Source organism: Oryzias melastigma, linkage group LG13, assembly GCF_002922805.2.
Source record: "Oryzias melastigma strain HK-1 linkage group LG13, ASM292280v2, whole genome shotgun sequence".
NCBI lineage: Eukaryota > Metazoa > Chordata > Actinopteri > Beloniformes > Adrianichthyidae > Oryzias > Oryzias melastigma.
The window spans coordinates 25,563,389-25,581,634 of NC_050524.1; the positions used below are offsets into that span (position 1 = coordinate 25,563,389).

The window sequence follows — 18,246 nt, forward strand, 5'->3', positions numbered from 1 at the left end:
AGGATTTTTACCAATTATCGCAGTATCGCGATATTATCGATATCGTGAGCCATGTATCGCGTATCGTATCGTATCATGAGGTACCCAGTGATTCCCAGCCCTAATATCTAGTTCATAATTATGTTAGAAAGTTACAGTTTTAAAGTTTTAAAAATGCAGTTTTAGAGTGTTCAATAAATGTTTATCCTGTTCGACCTGAGGTGTGATTTGGATTCTGGCCCCTGTGTGATTGAGTTTGACACTCCCCGCTCTAAAACTATGTTCTTTTTTAACTTCATGACCGATCACCTTTCTCAAAAAGGAGCCGGAGCGGCGTGTGCACCTCGCGCTGAAGCCGTTACCATAACAAGATGATGCACTGCCACAGTCTGCTTCGTAAAAAACAATTGAAATTTCAAAATATGATAGGAATGAAGTTCTAATAATTTATTTAATATTCATATTTTTCTCAAATGACCATGGAATGAGCGGGATGCTGCTCCAGTTGTGCAGAACATGGAAGTAACCATCCATCGCAAAAGTTAGAGTAATGCAATTGAAAAAATAAATAAATAACGTGCTAAATGTCTGTAATGAATTAATCGTGATTAACGCGATGATTTGACAGGCCTGTTTCTGATGTTAGAGCTCTAATCTCACACTGCTACTCCTCCATTTAGAAGAAACAGAATCAGAAACTCCTCTTTCAGGAGGAGCGGCGAGGAGCTCAGAGCGGGGAGGGAGAGCGAAGACTCGCTGCCCTGAAGGCGGAGCTTATCACGCAGCGAGCAGGTAACTCAACGACCACATGCTCTCATGTTTTAACAGGTTTTGATTGTTTCTAAAAATATGCATTTATATTCCAGAACTGCTGGAGCAGCAGGCACTGACGGGTGTGGAAAACAAACATACCCAGAGGAAGGAGGCGCTCCAACAGGAAGTGGGAAACAAAAGAGAAGAAGCTGCATCTCATCTCCACACTGCCAGCCAGCATCAGGTCAGAAAAACTGACAAACCCACCAATGATACTCAGAAAGCACAGATAAAAACCCTCGTGGTCAAATCTGAGTCAAAATGCTGCCGCCAGAAAATGAAATCAGACATTTTTCTTCTTTGATCAAAATGTTTTGGGAATTTTTGATTCCTCTGCGATAACGGTCCCACCCACAACTGAGAGGTGATGAGCACTGCAGAGACGATGTTCTAGAAAACAACACAGGCTTTTGGATTTTGATGATGAGAAGACCACTGGGAAGGATTTGGAAATGGATCAAACAATGATCAGAGTGGGAATGCTAACAGCTCAGTGAGCTAAAGGAAAACTAGAAGCTGAAATCATTCACAAAACTTTAAAATTACTTCTACGCTTCAAAGTTAAATTCAAAATCCTGATCAAAGTTTAATGGAGGAGAGTAAATTAGCAAAAGGAAGCCAATGTCTTTGAAAATGTAGAATAGTAACAGTGACTACAAAGACCATGATCCTCCAGTTTGTGTAAAGCCTCAGAGGGAGGGTTTATGTTTTCAGGAGTAAAGGTTTAAGTGGATTAAAAAAGGATCTGAACTGAAAACTTTTTATTGTTGTGGTCAAACATTAAATCCACAAACGTTAACATGTTGAAAGGACCAAACCATTGAGGCTCGATCAATAAATACAAGTACAAACTGGAACAGTGTTTCTGCAAACTTCACATGTTCCTCCGTCCTTTAGGAACTGCTAACATTATCAAACGCCGTTTGAGAACCACCTGTCCAGTCTGTGGCCCGCCTCCAACGCCGCCACAGAGGAACTCCCGGTGTGTGTCGGGGGGCTGAGGTCCGTTCTTCAGGTTTCACACCGCTGTCTGACTGGCAGTCCAGCTGCATCATTTCTCCATCGCCGCTGCCAGGCAACCAAGGACGTCTGAGCTGCAGCAGCTGCTGTCGACCTGCTGGAGGAGGAGCTGAGACAGCAGAGGGAGTGAAAATCCAGGACATTCCAGGTGGATTTTCTCAAAGAGCTCATCGTGTCTCAAACTAATGCTGCTGTAATGCTGCTGCAGAGTCCAGTAAAGGTCACTCCAACAGGAACGAGCAGACAGGAAGTCCTGAGCTGTGATTGACTGTCAGACCGCTCCTGGTGAGCCCCACCTGCCGTCAGGGAATGCATGACAATATAAACATGTAATCTGTTTTGTAAATGTCATTCATGTGTTTAATTCTAATCTTTTTTATCCTTCAATGTCTGTGCTTTGTGCATTTCCAGTTCAGTTACAGCGTAGGCTGTGGTGCAGCGTCGACCTCTGCCTCAGCAGATTGTGCAGTCCCATACACACTGCTCGTGTCTTTAAGTAACTCAGTGTATGCTGATAACATCATGTTTTATTTAAAACTTTTATAGATGTTATTACATGTCCTCATTTTCATGTCTGTTGTTTGCTGAGTGTTTGGATCGGTCCTGAAGCTGCACCAAAGACAGAGGGTGAGGCAGGCGGTGACTCTGCCTCACTGTAGAGGGCGCTCAAACGGTTTGATTCCTGCAGCTTTTAGGCCAGAATTAAATCCTAATCAACAGCTATTCTGTTAAGGATCGCCATCATGCTACAACGGAGCTCCCTAGCTCGATACAGCGAGGGTCGCTAGAACGCTAAAACGGAGCTCGCTTCCTTGCTACAATGTAACTTGCTAGCTCTATACAATGGAGCTCGCTAGCTTGACTAGGGCTGTGGATCATCACTTAGGTGGCAATCTGATTGGATTCACGAGTTGAACCACGATTCTTACTTTTTATTATTTTTATTGCTATGTGTGTGTCTATTTACTGGATGGATGAAAATGTAAATTATTTGTATTTAATCATCATTTATACCTTTATTTAGAACAGGAGATCAGAATCAACAAAACTGAAAAACACAAAGATTCAGATAAAAAGAAATTTTGTCATTTCAAACATTTTTTTTGTCAATCTTCTGGTTCACCAGTAAAACAACATAAAATGATAAAAATCACTTTTGTTTTGGATCATTTAACAACAAAATCTGAAAATGTTCTCCACAGTTTTCTATCCTCAAAGTATCACATATTGGTGGAGAGCTCCTATAAAAAGTCTTTTTATCCACAGCAGAATCAGCTGATTCATGTTGATTACATCAACCTTTCAGCAGCGAGGCTGTTTCTTCAGAATAAACTGGAGTTTCGTTAATTACGTCAAATGTTGAAGAGTTATCATAACCAAAAGAATGTAAACACTGGAGCTAAAGCTCTGATGTTAAAGCTAATTCATTTTTACAGAAGTTATGTCTGTGAGCGGAACTTCAGTCTTAGTTTCTGAACAGAATAAAGCTCTCGTTAGTTTTACTTTGAAAACCGGAAGCTTCACCGACACGAAGATGTGTTTACTTCAGTTGGCAGTACGGCGGCTCTTTCGGTTTTATTTTAGTTCGTAAACTTAAAATCCTACATTAATCTGCATTTCAGAGCAAAAATACATCCTTCCCAAGATGATATTATGATCATATTTTGCTACAATTTACTACATTTATAAAGATCACGAATCAGCGATCTTGGACGTCGCGAATATCCGTACTCGAAATTTTCTGAAGCAGATCCCGAATACCCGAGCACACGGATACTCGTTACAGCCCAAAGCTTGATACAGTGAAGCTTGCTAGCACGCTAGAATGGAGCTCGCTAGCTCGATACAGCGGAGTTTGCTAGTTAGATACAATAAGGTTCGCTACAGCGGAGCTCGCTATCATGCTATAGCAGAGCTCGCTAGCTCGCTACAGCGGTGCTTCCTAGCTAGATACAGCGATGCTTGTTAGCATACTAATCTGTCCATTGCGCAGCTGGCTAGCGTAGCAAGCCAACCCACTGATTTCCCACTTAAGCCAATGAGGGTTGGGGCCCCCACCTGAGCAGAAACAGCTGCCCCAGTGGGGGCCACATTCTCTGCCACTTTTAAACCATATGGGTCCACTTGGCCTTGCTGTCTGGGATGATCAATGTGTTCAGATGTTGGCTTCAATGTCACATGACATCATGATAGGAGTCAGAACAAAAGGGCAGCCCTCTGATTGGTTGAGGTTGCTCACCTGCACACGTCCGTGCGAGCAGGCGTCCAGCAGCCGGAGGGAGGTGGCGGTCTGATCCATCAGTTCCCGTCGGACCGATTCCCCCAGCTGACGGTCTGAGGAGACGTCCACCAGCAGCCGCAGCAAGCAGAGCAGCAAGGCGTGGCTGCGAGCCTCCATCCTGAGGAGACACACACAAGTGGGAATGTGGGCGGAGTCCTGCACCAACCAGAGCTTCATATTGTGAAGTCCATTCGCAGCCTGGCATCACCGTGGCCATGCTGCTTTGATCGTCTTCTGCAGCACGTCCAGGATCTTCAGACGGTTCGTCTCCTCTGGCGAATCGCTGATTTCCAGGTATCCCAGAAGCACCCGCTCCAGCCGCTTCAGGTGTCTGCACACGGCCACGCCCATCCTGAACGCAGAACAGACGCACCCAGAGGGTTTCTCGCTCTCCTTGTCAAACATAAACTAATCTGCTGGTTTTCCTGATGGTTGTTTTACTTTTTGATGTTGACCTGCTGCTCTATTTGGGTCACCAGCTGCTGTGTTTCCATTACACATAAGCACAAACTTTATCCAGATTCTAGAAATGATTAAGAAACACAATTTTACGATGCACTGTCTGCATCGCTAAGAGAGGTATCTTGTTGTTGGTCAGGTCTCATTTAATTTGAAAAATATGTTTCCGGGTCATTAATAACAATAAAATCAAATGATCTGGAGGGCCGGATCCGGCCCCCGGGCCTTGACTTTGACACGTTTTAGAGGGACAGCGCTTGTTTTTTGTCCAGATGATGAAGCAAAGTTGATTTTAAAATCTAAAGTCTAAATCCTGATTCAGTCCAAAGTCTAAATAGAGGTTCTTCTCTGCGGTGTTTCATTTCGTCCCTGACCTTGGAACTTGACTTTGACACGTTCTACCATTTTTGTCAGTTTCCCATGAGCTGGATTATCTTTTTCTTCCTCCTGGGAACGCGTTTTGCAAAGCGGACAAAGTGGCCTGCCAAAGGTCACATAAGCTGGAAAGACTTTATTTTATTTTATGTATTTTTTTGTTAGCAAAGCTGTGGAATTTAGGGTTTGACTGGGGGTCATACGCAGGACTGTCTGTTTGTTGGTAGTGTCTTGATTGTTGGGGGCGTGTCATATTTGGTTTGTTTCTTTCATAAATATAAAGAACACATGATATTGTAATCTGGAGTTGACTGTAATTGTTAAACATATTCTAACATTGAATGCATCCACAGTGGTTGTTCCATCGTGTTTCTGTTCCTTTAGGATCCCAGCTCCAGTCATGCATTTTGGGGTTAGTGGGAACAGCTTCGGTTCTCTGCTGAAAACTTCAGCCGGATGGGGAGCAGTAACTTTTTCTAAAATGTTTTTTCACTAGTACAATAAGTGAATTTTGTCTTTCTGGATTTCTTTGCGCGGTTATCATGCTTTTAATTTTTTAAATTATGACAGTTTTCCTTTTATTGTATGAAAAACAGATCTGAGGATCCAGAACAGAAAGGTTGAAAACTTAAACCCACCTGTCGATGTAAAGAGGCAGAGCTGAGGCGTAGACACGCCGCAGCGCCATCTTATGCTCCACCTCCATGTGAGTAAGAATCAAGCGCAGGACGTCGTCATGGCGACAGGGCTTCCTGCGGGAGGAGGAGGGATCAGGGGAGGAGGGGGGCTTCTCCAGTACCAGCAGGAGGTCCAGGAGGCAGGAGAGACTGAGCTGTGGAGGAGGGGGCCGTCAGCTGCAGACTGGGTGTGTTTAAAGCCGTGCAGGTGTGTTACCTGGATGACGGCTGCCTGGTTGGTGTAGAGATGTTGGAACACAGCCTGGTACACCACCTCTGCTTGGTTAAAGTGACGGAGATCTGCAGCGGCCTGAGCACAAACGCGCCTTCATCACTGGGGGTCAGTAATATATCCTTCCCTGCATTTAGCTGAGGGGGCTTACTGTGTGGAGAACGATGTGGTGGAGACAGCGAACTCCCAGCATGCAGTTCTCTGGCCTGTAGTCGTCATTGAGAAGGAGGGAGGGGGGCAGCAGGCGGTGGAGGTGTGGAGACAGAGAGGGGCGGGTCACCTGAAAAAAAGTTTATTTCATCACTTTAGATCAGCGTTTCCTAAGCCTGGTATAAACAATAGATACCAGAAGGACATCGATCAAATGTAAAAAAAAACACTTGATCAAATAAAGATTTAAGAATGGTAAATGGTGGATATTTGTAGAGCATTTTTCTACCTTTCTTGAAGGCCCAAAGTCCACTGATGTTGGCTCCACAGCCTAAAGCTGCGTTCAAACTGAACACCATAATAACGTCACATTAGCATCCACTGTCTCTCCTTCAACACGTGTCAAATTCCCCGCTGGATGTCCCCATGTCTCCATGTCTGAGATCCTGAGATCACTCAGAGACTCTCCCAGTACGGTGAGCTTCACCATCTACTGCAGGACCTGCGTCTGAATGATGGACGCCTTCAGCGGTACTTCTGGACCACTATGACCCAGTTTGACAACTTGCTGTCCTGCATTAGTCTAAGGAGGGAACGATGTGTTTTGTTTTTTTATTGACTCCATACTAAAGTCCAGGAGGAGAACAATCAGATTCTCCTCCATGTTGGTTTTGGATTCATGTCATCAAAGCTGAGTTCCTGAATGATCAACGCGACAAATTGTTCCCCACAGTTCTGATGTTTGAACTCTGGATGCGCCACAATGCAATGCCCAGAAAGAGCTGCTGCCAGACCGCCGTGACATGCCCGACACTCTGAAGCTCAGTACCTCTGGTGGTCTGGACACTGACTCAACATGAGAACTGGACGCTCCGACACACCAATCGCGTTCAGTGTGATGCGTCTTTACACTGGCACCAATCCAAAAGCACAAGGAGCAAAGTGGAGCTCAGTGTCTTGCCCAAGGACATGTCGACACGAGGGTGGGCGAGGCAGGAACTGATCCGGTCAACCACTCTACCACTGCACCATAACCACCCACCATGATACACAAAACGGCATTCTAAAGGAAAGTTCTGCATTTTGTCTCAAAAAAGAGTAAATTTAAGGGTAAATTGTTTCAGAATAAGAAGGTGTTTCTATCATCCAAACTACAATCAAAGCAGGCAGCAGTGGATGCAGTTCATTTTTTGGATTTGAACAACTCTTCTCCTAACATCCAGGAGTCCTCTAACGAGCCTAAAGTCTGCTGAAGAAACGCGAGTCGGCGGACGGCTTCAGTGTTTGTGTGCATGTGTGTAGAACAGACAGGATCATCAAAGTGTTTCATGTGACGCTAAGATTCATTCAAAGCTCCAACTCTGATTGTGTTTGGACTGAAGAGGAAACGGACCTGCAGGAGAGTCCAGGAGAACACCAGCTTCACCGCCTCACAGCGCTGCCACGAATCTCTGCAACACGCACGGCGGGACAGTTAGAACATCTCACAACAGATAAAAATATCAAGAGAAGATGGAAAAAAACATTAAGTATCTTCAGAAAAAATATGAACCATTTCCAAAACACACCTTAGGTCGCGGGCAGAACAGGATAACCATTTACTGAACACTCTAAAACTACAGTTTTAAAACTTTAAAACTGTAACTTTTTAACATAATTATGAACTAGATATATAGCATTACCTGTGATAATGTTAGTGTGAATGCTGTAAGCTGAATTTGACCGCTGAAGATGATAGTGCTGAAAGCTGAAGATGCTGAAATTGATAGCTAAAAACACTGAAGCTGAAATCACTGAGGTTATTAGCTTAAACGATGAAGCAGATAGCCAGCTAAAACATTAGCTAAATACCAAATTAGCCTAAAAAAAACAGGTTAGTCAAAACAGCTGAAGCTGAAATATTAGCTAAACTCCAAACTAAAAACATTGAAGCTGATAGCCAGCTAAAGCATTAGCTAAATGCCAATTTAGCCTAAAAAAAAAAAAACTTAGGTTAGCCATAGACAGCTAGCATGTAGCTGAAAAAATAGCTAAACTTTAAAATAGCCTTAAAACAAAAAAAAAGCCTAAATTAGCCAAAACAGCTAGCATGTATCTGAAATATTAGCTAAACTCCAAAATAGCCTAAAAAAATCGTAGTAAATGCCAAATTAGTCCATAAATCTAGCAGAATGACAATTTTAAAAACTGTAAAACAATAACTTTTTAATTATGAATAATAAAAAGCAGGAATATTATTCCAGAATAAATCAACCTAAACCTTAAATAACTTTCAATATTTTACTCTCCATAAACATATAATTTGTCAAAACAAAACCAGTTAGAAATGAGCTCAAGAGAACATCGGGTCATTAAATCTAGACAAATCTGACTTTGTTCTAGTAAATAGATTTCAGACTATCACACAATTAACTTCTGTCTTAACAAAGGTGTACCACAAGGTTTGTAATTGGGTCATTTGTACTGCATTCACATTTAATCAACAACAAATGTGTTAAAGCTCTAAAATTCTCTTTTATATTGATGACACTCTGATCTTCTGACTTAGACCTGAATAATTCCAGTTGTGCAGAAAGTATCTGAGGAACTTTTACTCCTTTATCAGCTGTTACTTCATAAATCTGAGTCTCACTTGCTCATCTGAGGCTGCAGGATGTCCAGAACTCCTGTTAGAATTCCTTCGTGCTCCTCCTCTTTGCTCCCCACTAGGAGGTGGGCGGAGTCTTTCCAGCCCCCTACCTTGAGGAGCACCGTTTGCAGGCGCTGCGCCCCGTCCCTGGAGGAGGAGGAGGTCCATGCCTGTTCCTAAAAACCAAACACAACCCATGTGAGTGACACGGCTTCAGAGCCTCGGGACACTTCATCAGCTCACCTGGAAATGTGTGACAGCAAACACATAGATGGGCGGAGCAAGAGTATGCAACAGCTGTGCTGCAGGTCCTTTGACTCCTCCCCCTTTCCCATAGTTTTGCAGTAATGCTGTGAGGGCGGAGCACACCGCTGTGGCCTGGCTCGGCACGCTCTGATAGGCTGCAGGGCTCAGGGAACTGCAGTCATTGCTGCAGAGAGGCAGAGCCGCGCAGCCAATCAGAGCTCTGATCAGATGGGCATACTCAGCTTTAAGCCCCACCCATTCGTTCGTCCTGATTGGAGGAAAGAGCCAATCAGGATCTGCAGTCAAGAAAAGTTGCTCCAGTTGGCCAATCAGAGCGCGAGATTCAGACTGTTTGTTAGCTGCTGCAATGAGCTTTTCCCGCAGGCGAGGCAGAAGCTCTGTGATTGGAGGGACTTCACGAGAGGGGAGGAGCTTCCCAGAGGACGAAAGATGAAGATCCTGAAGAAGAGATGAGAGCTCCATCCTGAGGAGGAACAGGGAGAAACTTTCAGACTTTTCAAAAAGAAAACTACAATCAATGATCCTTTTATTTATTGTTTTATAATGTTCTTTAGAATATCAACTCTGGCTCCATCTGATGGTTTGTCCTGCTGATGGTTTACTGTTGGAATAAAGAGGCTGCAGCAGAACTCAGCAAAGGTTCTGACCCACTGAGCTGCAGCTGGACATGAAGAGCAGAAAGCTCAGAACTGCTGTGCTGTCAGTGAAGGAGAGAAAAGTCTGGAGGGTGAAAAGTAAAAAATAATTTCAAATGAAAATGGTAACTAGACTGTCTTTAAATGTCCTTACATGTGTACAAACAAATTAGGAATGCATTCATGACAGGAGTCATGTAGGAGGATTCTGTGTCTTCATCTGATGGGGTTTGGATCAGGATTCTGTGTCTTCATCTGATGGGGTTTGGATCAGGATTCTGTGCATTCTCCAAGAGCCTTCATTCATACAAACACATCAAATCAATCATTTTAAAACACATGTCAAAGTCAAGGCCCGGGGGCCGATCCGGCCCTCCAAATCATTTTATTTTATTGTTATTAATGTTATTTTGCACTTATTTCTAACTTGTGTAATATTATGGAGAGTACAATATTGAAAGTTATTTAAGTTTTAAGTTGATTTATTCTGGAATAATATTCCTGCCTTTTTATTATTAATATTTATGCCAAAACGTTACAAAGTTTTAAAATGTGGCGTTTTGCTAGCTTTTTGGACTACTTTGGCATTTACTGAGATTTTCTTTTTAATTTTTTTAGGCTATTTTAGAGTTTAGCTAATATTTCAGCTACATGCTAGCTGTTTTGGCTAACCTAAGTTTTTTTAGGCTAATTTGGCATTTTGCTAATATTTTAGCTGGCAATCAATTTCAGCGTTTTCAGCTATCAGGTTCAGCATTTTCAACTACTAGCTTCAGTCTTTTCAGCTATTGACTTCAGCGTTTTCCGCTATCAGCTTTAGCGTTTTCAGCTATAGTGTTTTCAGCTTTTTTCAGCCATCAGCTTCACCGTTTTCAGCTATAGTGTTTTCAGCCATCACCTTCTGTGTTTTTTCAGCCATCAAATTCAGCGTTTTCAACTATCAGCTTCAGCGATTTCAGCAATCAATTCCAGCATCTTCAGTGGCCAAATTCAGCTTACAAGCATTCCCACTAGCATTATTATATATGCTAAATATCCAGTTCATAGTTATGTTAAAAAGTTACATTTTTAAACTTTGAAATTTTTAGTTACAGAGTGTTCATTAAATGTTTATCCTGTTCGTCCCGCGACCTACGGTGTGTTTTGGATTTTGGCCCCTTGTGCGATTGAGTTTGACACCCCTGTTTTGAAATATTTAGGTCTGCTTTATCTATCATCTGCTCCCTTTAGGGGGGCCACAACGTCACCACCTCCATCTACCCCTCTCCTCTGCATCCTCCTCACTCACATCACCCTTCCTCATGTCCTCCTCTCCATCCTCGAACCTCCTCTAGAACTCTTTCCTGGTTTCTCCAACCTCAGCATAATTAACCAGCATCATCACTGTTCCTCGTCTTAACATGATCGAACCATCTCCTGTGGGGACTTGATTTAGGTCATTGACTGCATATGAGAACTTTTCTAGTTAAGTTAAAAACTGCCCGATCAGATGCCTCAATAAAAACGGTTCTGCGTCCAAAATGCATGTGAACGTGTAAATATGCGTATTTATTATTAGGAGCAGCAAAAAGGATGGCATCATCTCAGTGTAGATTTATAAATATGTATGCATTTCGTTATTTTCCAATACATTTTATGGCCGAATGTCGTAATTAGGTTTGATAATTATCTGTATTTTTAATTGAAATAAATCAATCTGCTTCCCTGCATTTATCTCCAAAACATCTGTCATGAGCCGTTTCTCTGACGGACTCGTTGTTGACTCAGTTGTAGATGTTTATAACATGTTATGAGGATTAAACTCATGACGGTGAAGGTTTAAAACTTAAAGGGCCTTCAAGCGCGTGAACCTCCAACAGAGCACGAGCGCGTACCTGGCAGCTCTTCATCGGATGTTCTTCCCGTCCAACCACAGTTTTTATTCTGGAAATCAAATGACAGGAGCAGCACGAGACACCGAGCACAGAAACCCGCGGGTCGTTCATCCACACGGACGAGGGTTACGAAAACCGTTCCGGGTGGAAGCAGGAAGCTCGCTGAAGGTTCCGCTGTGGAAACGAGCGGGGTTCTGCCATAGAGGTTAATGTCACTGGAGATGACACGCAGGCTTTTTACTGTTGTCTAAGATACATAAAGAGTGACGCCATATTAGAATGGTATCAAAACTATGAGACATGGTTTAACAGACACCGTAAAATGACCATAAAATGATTCATTTTGGTTTAATTTTAAAAAGGAAAAAACTCTGATCATCAGAAAAATAGTTCCCAGGTCATGGTAATAAGGTTTTTGTGCAACAAATAAACGACATTTCAAACGTTTTTATAAATAAATATCTTATTATATAGCAAACACAATGCATACCTGATGCATGGTTGTGATTTTATCCGAATCTAGAGATTTACACAAACTGTTAGACTCTTCAGTCTGTGTTATAAACAGGTCAGTGGGTAGCTGACATCACTGTAGACCGCTAGCGCCTGTTATATATGGTCCGGTCCACACCCGGATCAGAGTGACACGGTCTGGTCCGACTGAGAACAGTATAGCCCGGTAGAGAGGTGTACCGGTCCTGATGGTCCCACAGACTGGAGAGAGGACTCAGTGAGACCTCCATCCACGGAGCTGAGAAGTCTGGTGGCGTTATCGTTAAAGCACGCAGCGGCCGGGACTTACTACACAGCCAGTCGTGACACAACGCCACGGGGTAAATTCACCCGGTGGGGGTGGTGACGCTGGGCTGGAGGCTCCAGTTCTACAAGTGGATCCACCCAGCCTTGATCAGAAGGACTCAGACACCAACATGACAGCGGACAGACGGTCTTTCATACGACACATGTCCCGGTCCGCCTGCTGTCAGCGCTGATGGACTCTTCCATCCTCACTACTGAGGAAATCCTGGTTAGTTTATTTTACTCCTCTTAGTAACCTGATTACCAGCAGGTCGTCTGGTCTGATCTGAGGTCTAACACATACAAATACCACCATCATCCTCCATAAACATAAAGATCGATGGTCCTGACAGAAAACATGGAAATAGTGTGAAGTCTAAAGCTGTCATTGACTTTGAATAGACGACAAGATCAGTCTAAACGTTCATTATTGAGTAAACTCACTCAGATCTTGTTCACATGTTTTCTAGAAGTTCTCCTTTATCAGCTGACAGTAATGATTTACTAGGGAAAAGTCACATTCTAGTTTTTCGAGATCTGTTTGTACAACTGTAACACAGCAGTAAACCAACATCTGTAGGGGAGAGTGAGGTAAGTTGAGCCACTTTTTACTTAGGTGATCCTGGAGGTCATGAAACGTGATACAGAAACAGAATTTAAATATTTATTGTTACTTCAGGATGTCTCCTCTTAAATGAAACTATCAGAATGTTTCTGTGACAAAGCAGCTTCAAATAATAAAGTTTCAAAAAAAGTTCTCCTGCGGCTCAACTTACCCCAGGTCTGGGCTAAGTTGAACCATGTAAGATGGTAAATTGAGCCATATAACTTTTAAAATATAAAGATCAGCATATTGTACAAACAAACCATCCTTTTGAACAATTTCAGGCTTCTGAGAACAAATCAACTGTTATTTTTTTCTTAAACCATAAAAATAATTTAATTCAGTAAAAATAATTAAAAAAAAACATGAAACCTTTTAATCAAAACAACTATTCAATATTTCAACTGTTCAAGTTACAGGGGAATATGAACCGTTGCTCTATCCTTGCACTTCCTCCGCCCTGTTGAGGTTGAGGTACCTTCTTCTGTCATGGTTCTGCTCTGCTCCTTCACCCCTCCCTTCCTTCCTCCACTCTAATCTCACTCACCTGTGCTGATTAAGCTCCCATTGTGCTCCAGCTGGTGTTCACTCTATTTAAGGTCCTCAGTTTCACATCCACCCTGCCAGTTCGTTGTATCAGTCATGTTCTAGCTAGTAACAATCCTTGCACTTCTAATCTTTTCATGTTTTTGACCCTTTTCTGGCCTGGTAACGAGTTTAAGCCTGTCCCCTATCCGGTGGATTCTCATCCTGTACACCGCAGAGCAGCAACGAACTGCGGACCACGGTCAGATGTGATGTTCAGGGGAAGACCGTGCAACCGAAAAAGGTGTTGGGACACCAGCACAGCTAACTCCTTCGCCGATGGCAACTTCGGTAGGGGTATTGCATGCACCAGCTTGGAGAACCTGTCAATGATGGTTAGTATGACGGTGTTACCTTCGGAAGGGGGGAGTCCCGTAATGAAGTCCATAGCAACATGGGACCAAGGTCTGGATGGCACAGGTAGAGGGTGTAGCAACCCAGCGGGTGGAGTCCAAGGGGTCTTGACGCTTGCACACACAGGGCAGGCAGCCACGAAAGACCTTATGTCAGAGGACATTGTGGGCCACCAAAAGCACTGAGCCAGGAGAAAACCTGTCCTGGTTACCCCCGGATGACAGGCGAGACGGGAGGAGTGCCCCCACTTCAGGACCAGGGTCCGCAGGGATGCAGGAACAAATAAACGGCCGGCTGGACATCCCGGGGGCACAGCAGATGGGTCAGGGACAGCAGCCTTCACCCTGCGTTCTAATGACCAACGGGTAACCCCCAACACCAGTTCAGGAGGGATTATAGCGGTGGTGGTAGCAGGCCCTGATTCCTCCTCCCACTGGAACTGCCGAGACAAGGCGTCGGGCTTCAGGTTCCTGCTCCCAGGGCGGAATGACAGGGTGAAGTTGAACCTGTCGAAGAAGAGAGCCCACCTAGCCTGGCGAGAGTTCAAACGTTTGGCAGTACGAATATACTCCAGATTCTTGTGGTCCGTCCAGACCAGGAACGGCTGTTCAGCCCCCACCAACCAATGACGCCATTCCTCCAAGGCCAGTTTTACCGCCAATAGCTCTCTGTTCCCTATGTCGTAGTTTCTCTCTGCAGGAGTGAGCTTGCAGGAGAAATACGCGCAGGGATGGATTTTGTTATCAGACGCTCTCTGTGACAAAACAGCCCCTACTCCAGTCTCAGACGCATCCACCTCCACAATGAACTGCTTAGCGGCATCAGGTTGAACCAGAATAGGAGCCGTAGAGAAGCGTCTTTTGAGCTCAGAAAACGCCTTACCGGCTTCTTCGCTCCAGGTAAAACGTACCTTGGCTGACATCAGCCTGTGGAGCGGTGCAGCCACGCCACTGAAGCCTCTGATGAAGCGCCTGTAGAAATTCGCAAACCCCAGGAAGCGTTGCAGTTGCTTGCGGTCTGAAGGGACAGGCCACTCCAGAACAGCCTTCACCTTGGTGTTGTCCATCTGCAACGCTCCTGGTGACACCACGTGTCCCAGAAACCGAGTCTGTGTGGTGTGGAATTCGCACTTCTCAGCTTTGCAGAACAGTTTGTTCTCCAGGAGGCGCTGTAGAACGGCTCTGACGTGCTGCACGTGGGTCTCTGGATCAGAAGAAAAAATCAAAATGTCATCCAGGTAGACAAAAACAAAGCGGTTTATCATGTCCTTGAGGACATCATTGATAAAACACTGAAACACTGCTGGGGCGTTGGTGAGACCAAAAGCCATAACCAGGTATTCGAAGTGTCCGCTTGGGGTATGGAAGGCCGTCTTCCACTCGTCCCCCTCTCGGATGCGAACTAGATGGTATGCGCTCCTAAGATCCAGCTTAGTGAAGATCTGGGCCCCTCGAATCAAATCAAAAGCTGACTGTAACAGAGGTAGGGGGTAGGTAATTCGAGCAGTGATGCTATTGAGACCCCTGTAGTCTATGCACGGCCGAAGACCCCCATCACGTTTGCCCACGAAGAAAAAACCCGCTCCAGCAGGCGATGAGGAGGGGCGGATGGTCCCAGCCTGTAGGCTCTCTTGGATGTACTCCTCCATGGCTTCCCTCTCTGGACGGGAGAGGGGGTAGATGTGACCCCTGGGAGGTTGAGTTCCTGGTAGGAGGTTGATGGCACAGTCGTAGGGACGGTGAGGAGGCAGGGACTTTGCTCGGACCTTGCTGAACACAGCCCCCAGGTCATGATAGACCGAAGGAACGGAGCTGAGGTCAGGGGGAGCAGAAAAAGGTTGCGCTCTTCTTTCAGAGCGTACCGCAGCAGCACTGAGGCAGTTCAAAAGACAAAAGGGGTTCCAGGTTAGCACCCTCCCTGAGGCCCAGTCAATATGGGGAGAGTGCTTACAGAGCCATAGAAAGCCCAGAATAACTGGCAGTTCCAAGGACTCAACCACATAAAATCACATCAGTTCAGAGTGGTTCCCTGATTCGATCACTGTAACGTCCGCAGTACGTGCGGTAACCCTATGGGTGACTGAACCGTTTAACGCACGAATGAGAATAGGCGGTTCCTGAGGTACAGCAGGGATCAATAGTTTATTGATTACAGCCTGCGACATTAAATCCCCATCCGATCCAGAATTGATCTAACAGTCAAACTCAGCCTGGGATCCTGCTTGCACCACCAAGGCTTTGGTTTGTGGTCGAGAGGAAGGTGTGAAGAAGTTGACACGGCTCACCAGTTCTCTCACTGCTGGGGAGCCCTGACGTTTCCCTGGCAGTTTCGGACGAGGTGCCCGAGCTCACCACAGTACAGGCACCGCCCCTGGGCCATACGCCTCCTCTGTTCAGCAGGGGTGAGGCGCCCGGATCCCAGCTGCATGGGTTCTGGGAGAGAAGCTGCGTCGGGATGCGATGTACAGGAGTTTGGGTCCGTCGAAGGGGAAGGCGCGGGAGCCGGGGGAAAGTGACCCGTGGCTCCGCGGCGTTCTCGACCGCGCTCCCTCATCCGTCGATCGATGCGGACAGCCAGGTCGATCAGCTCCTCCAGCTCGTCCGGAATCTCTCTCGCCGCCAGCTCGTCCTTGAGTGCGCTGGAGAGACCCCGAAGAAACACGTTAACCAGCGCCTCCTCTGGCCAGCGGGTGTTTGCTGCGAAGGTGCGGAACTCCACAGCATAATCCAAAACGCTGCGTCCTCCTTGCTGGAGCTGTAGCAGCTCCGAAGCGGCAGCTCGGTGAAGCGTCGAGGGATCAAACACCGTCTAGAGCTGGGTGGAAAACTCCCGAAAGGAGCTGCACAGAGCGGCACCGCAATCCCACTCGCCCAAACCCCAGCGCTTGGCCCGACCAGTCAGGAAGCTGAGAGCGAACNCGTCCTTGAGTGCGCTGGAGAGACCCCGAAGAAACACGTCCAGCAGCACCTCCTCTGGCCAGCGGGTGTTTGCTGCCAAGGTGCGGAACTCCACAGCATAATCAGAAACGCTGCGTCCTCCTAGCTGGAGCTGCAGCAGCTCCGAAGCGGCAGCCCGGTGAGGCGTAGAGGGATCAAACACCGTCTGGAGCTGGGTGGAAAACTCCTGAAAGGAGCGGCAGAGAGCGGCACCGCGATCCCACTCCGCCAAACCCCAGCGCTTGGCCCGACCAGTCAGGAAGCTGAGAGCGAACGCCACCTTGCTTCGCTCGGAGGGAAAGTCACTCGGATTAAACTCGAAATGGAGCCGACAGGAAGCAAGGAACGCCCGAAAGTCCTCAGCAGCGCCATCATAGGGTTCCGGTGTGCCCAGCCGGGTCTGGCACGGAGGAACAGGTGGAGTAGCCGGCGTTTGTTCCAGTTTCGAAAGCCGGTCATGGAGCTGGTGTAAGCCGGAGACGCAGCTGCCAATCTCACGGGCCAAGCCGGAGATCTCCGTAGCAGCGGCCGATGGTAAGTCCTTCTCGGGTTCTTTTCCTCCTGCTGGGTTTGACATGGTCTTTACGTAATGTGATGCGGGCGCGAACGAGAAACCCAGGTGCAGGAAGGATCAAATAGCAAGCCGTAGTGGAGTATTCAAACTAGCTTTTAATATCCAAAGCATAGGGACGTAAAGACATTAAACAGAAGGAATCATTACAATATATACACACATGGACTGAGTGGTTGATTGAAACCACCTGTAGAGGAGCCGCTGGCCACAAGGGGAGGAGGGAACCCATGACAAATTATTTGTAAAATTCAGTTGCATGACGATCATAAAGTTTTACAGCATTTTCAAACAAAAATAAAAGATCAATACTCAGTGAGAACCCATCGAGAATCAATCACGGCTAAATATCTCAATATATCTCAGTATCGATATTTTGGCAAACTTCACAGCACTCTGGTTGTAAAGCCATTGGAGGACAAATGTCACTTAAGTTGATGACATCATCCTCGATTGGAATTTTCCATCGTGCGTGCAAATCGTGCTTTTTAACCAGTATTTGATAGCTATAAACACAAATATAGACTTATACCCCTTTGCTGTTATCCTCATTGCTATTTTCTATTTTTGTTTCCTTTATACAATAACTGTTAGAAAAAAAAAAAACGTGAGTCTTGAATTTTGGACTATTTTGAACTTTGTGTTAATTCTGTATCTGTTTAAAAGACTCAATAAAAATAAAAATGTTAACCTTTATTTACCTGTCATACCAAGGGCTACCATTTTGAAATAACAAATTTTAGTTAGTTATAGTTAGTTAAACATTATAAATTATGAAAAATGATCCTCCTCTATGTGAAGACTCTGATTTCTCACCATAATTATCAACAATGACAACAAGATAGGAAACAAATATCAATATTCAGAACTTTATTCATCTCAGTAATTGTTACATTTTCGGGTGATCACTTACATTTCATGGGGAAAATGTCCAATTTTTACCATGTTTTACCATGTTTATCAATTATACGTAAATCTACTTGCACATATTTAAACAAAGCTTGTCA

General features: G+C 45.1%; 2 protein-coding genes across 11 annotated transcripts in view; one reads left to right on the forward strand and one right to left on the reverse strand.

Annotated features, from left to right (window-relative positions):
* The window catches only part of LOC112136363 (centriolin), a 23,449-nt gene extending 21,065 nt beyond the window's left edge, over nucleotides 1-2,384 (forward strand). For 6 of the 8 annotated variants that reach the window (XM_024258014.2, XM_024258016.2, XM_024258018.2 and 3 more), the window contains 3 exons: nucleotides 660-771; nucleotides 846-976; nucleotides 1,690-2,384. In XM_024258014.2, coding sequence (XP_024113782.1) covers nucleotides 660-771; nucleotides 846-976; nucleotides 1,690-1,719 — 273 coding nt within the window. In that variant the 3' untranslated portion in view covers nucleotides 1,720-2,384. The remainder of the gene's footprint in view (nucleotides 1-659; nucleotides 772-845; nucleotides 977-1,689) is intronic. The other 2 variants (XR_004948875.1, XM_024258020.2) reach the window with 2 other exon arrangements.
* tti2 (TELO2 interacting protein 2) lies at nucleotides 1,539-11,600 on the reverse strand. Of its 3 annotated transcripts, none has more exons than XM_024258024.1 (11): nucleotides 11,392-11,600; nucleotides 9,672-9,814; nucleotides 8,859-9,345; nucleotides 8,619-8,791; nucleotides 7,380-7,437; nucleotides 5,988-6,116; nucleotides 5,822-5,914; nucleotides 5,566-5,759; nucleotides 4,302-4,445; nucleotides 4,052-4,211; nucleotides 1,539-1,921 (listed from the first exon to the last, which is right to left on the reverse strand). In XM_024258024.1, coding segments are annotated over exons 2-11 (1,518 nt in total). In that variant the 5' UTR covers nucleotides 9,674-9,814; nucleotides 11,392-11,600; the 3' UTR covers nucleotides 1,539-1,843. The 3 variants fall into 3 exon arrangements, with proteins under 3 accessions (XP_024113792.1, XP_036070604.1, XP_024113793.1); XM_036214711.1 differs by having other exon boundaries at nucleotides 1,539-2,108; XM_024258025.1 differs by lacking the exon at nucleotides 9,672-9,814.
* Between the last annotated feature and the right edge of the window lie 6,646 nt (nucleotides 11,601-18,246).

Bases quoted from the DNA above. Each gene is read 5' to 3' on its own strand.
- tti2 (XM_024258024.1), bottom strand. The intron at 5,760-5,821 runs GTAACACACCTG...CCTCCTCCACAG, and splicing joins ACCAGGCAGCCGTCATCCAG to CTCAGTCTCTCCTGCCTCCT. The intron at 1,922-4,051 runs GTGAGCAACCTC...CTGCTGTCTCAG, and splicing joins GCTCGCACGGACGTGTGCAG to CTCCTCCTCCAGCAGGTCGA.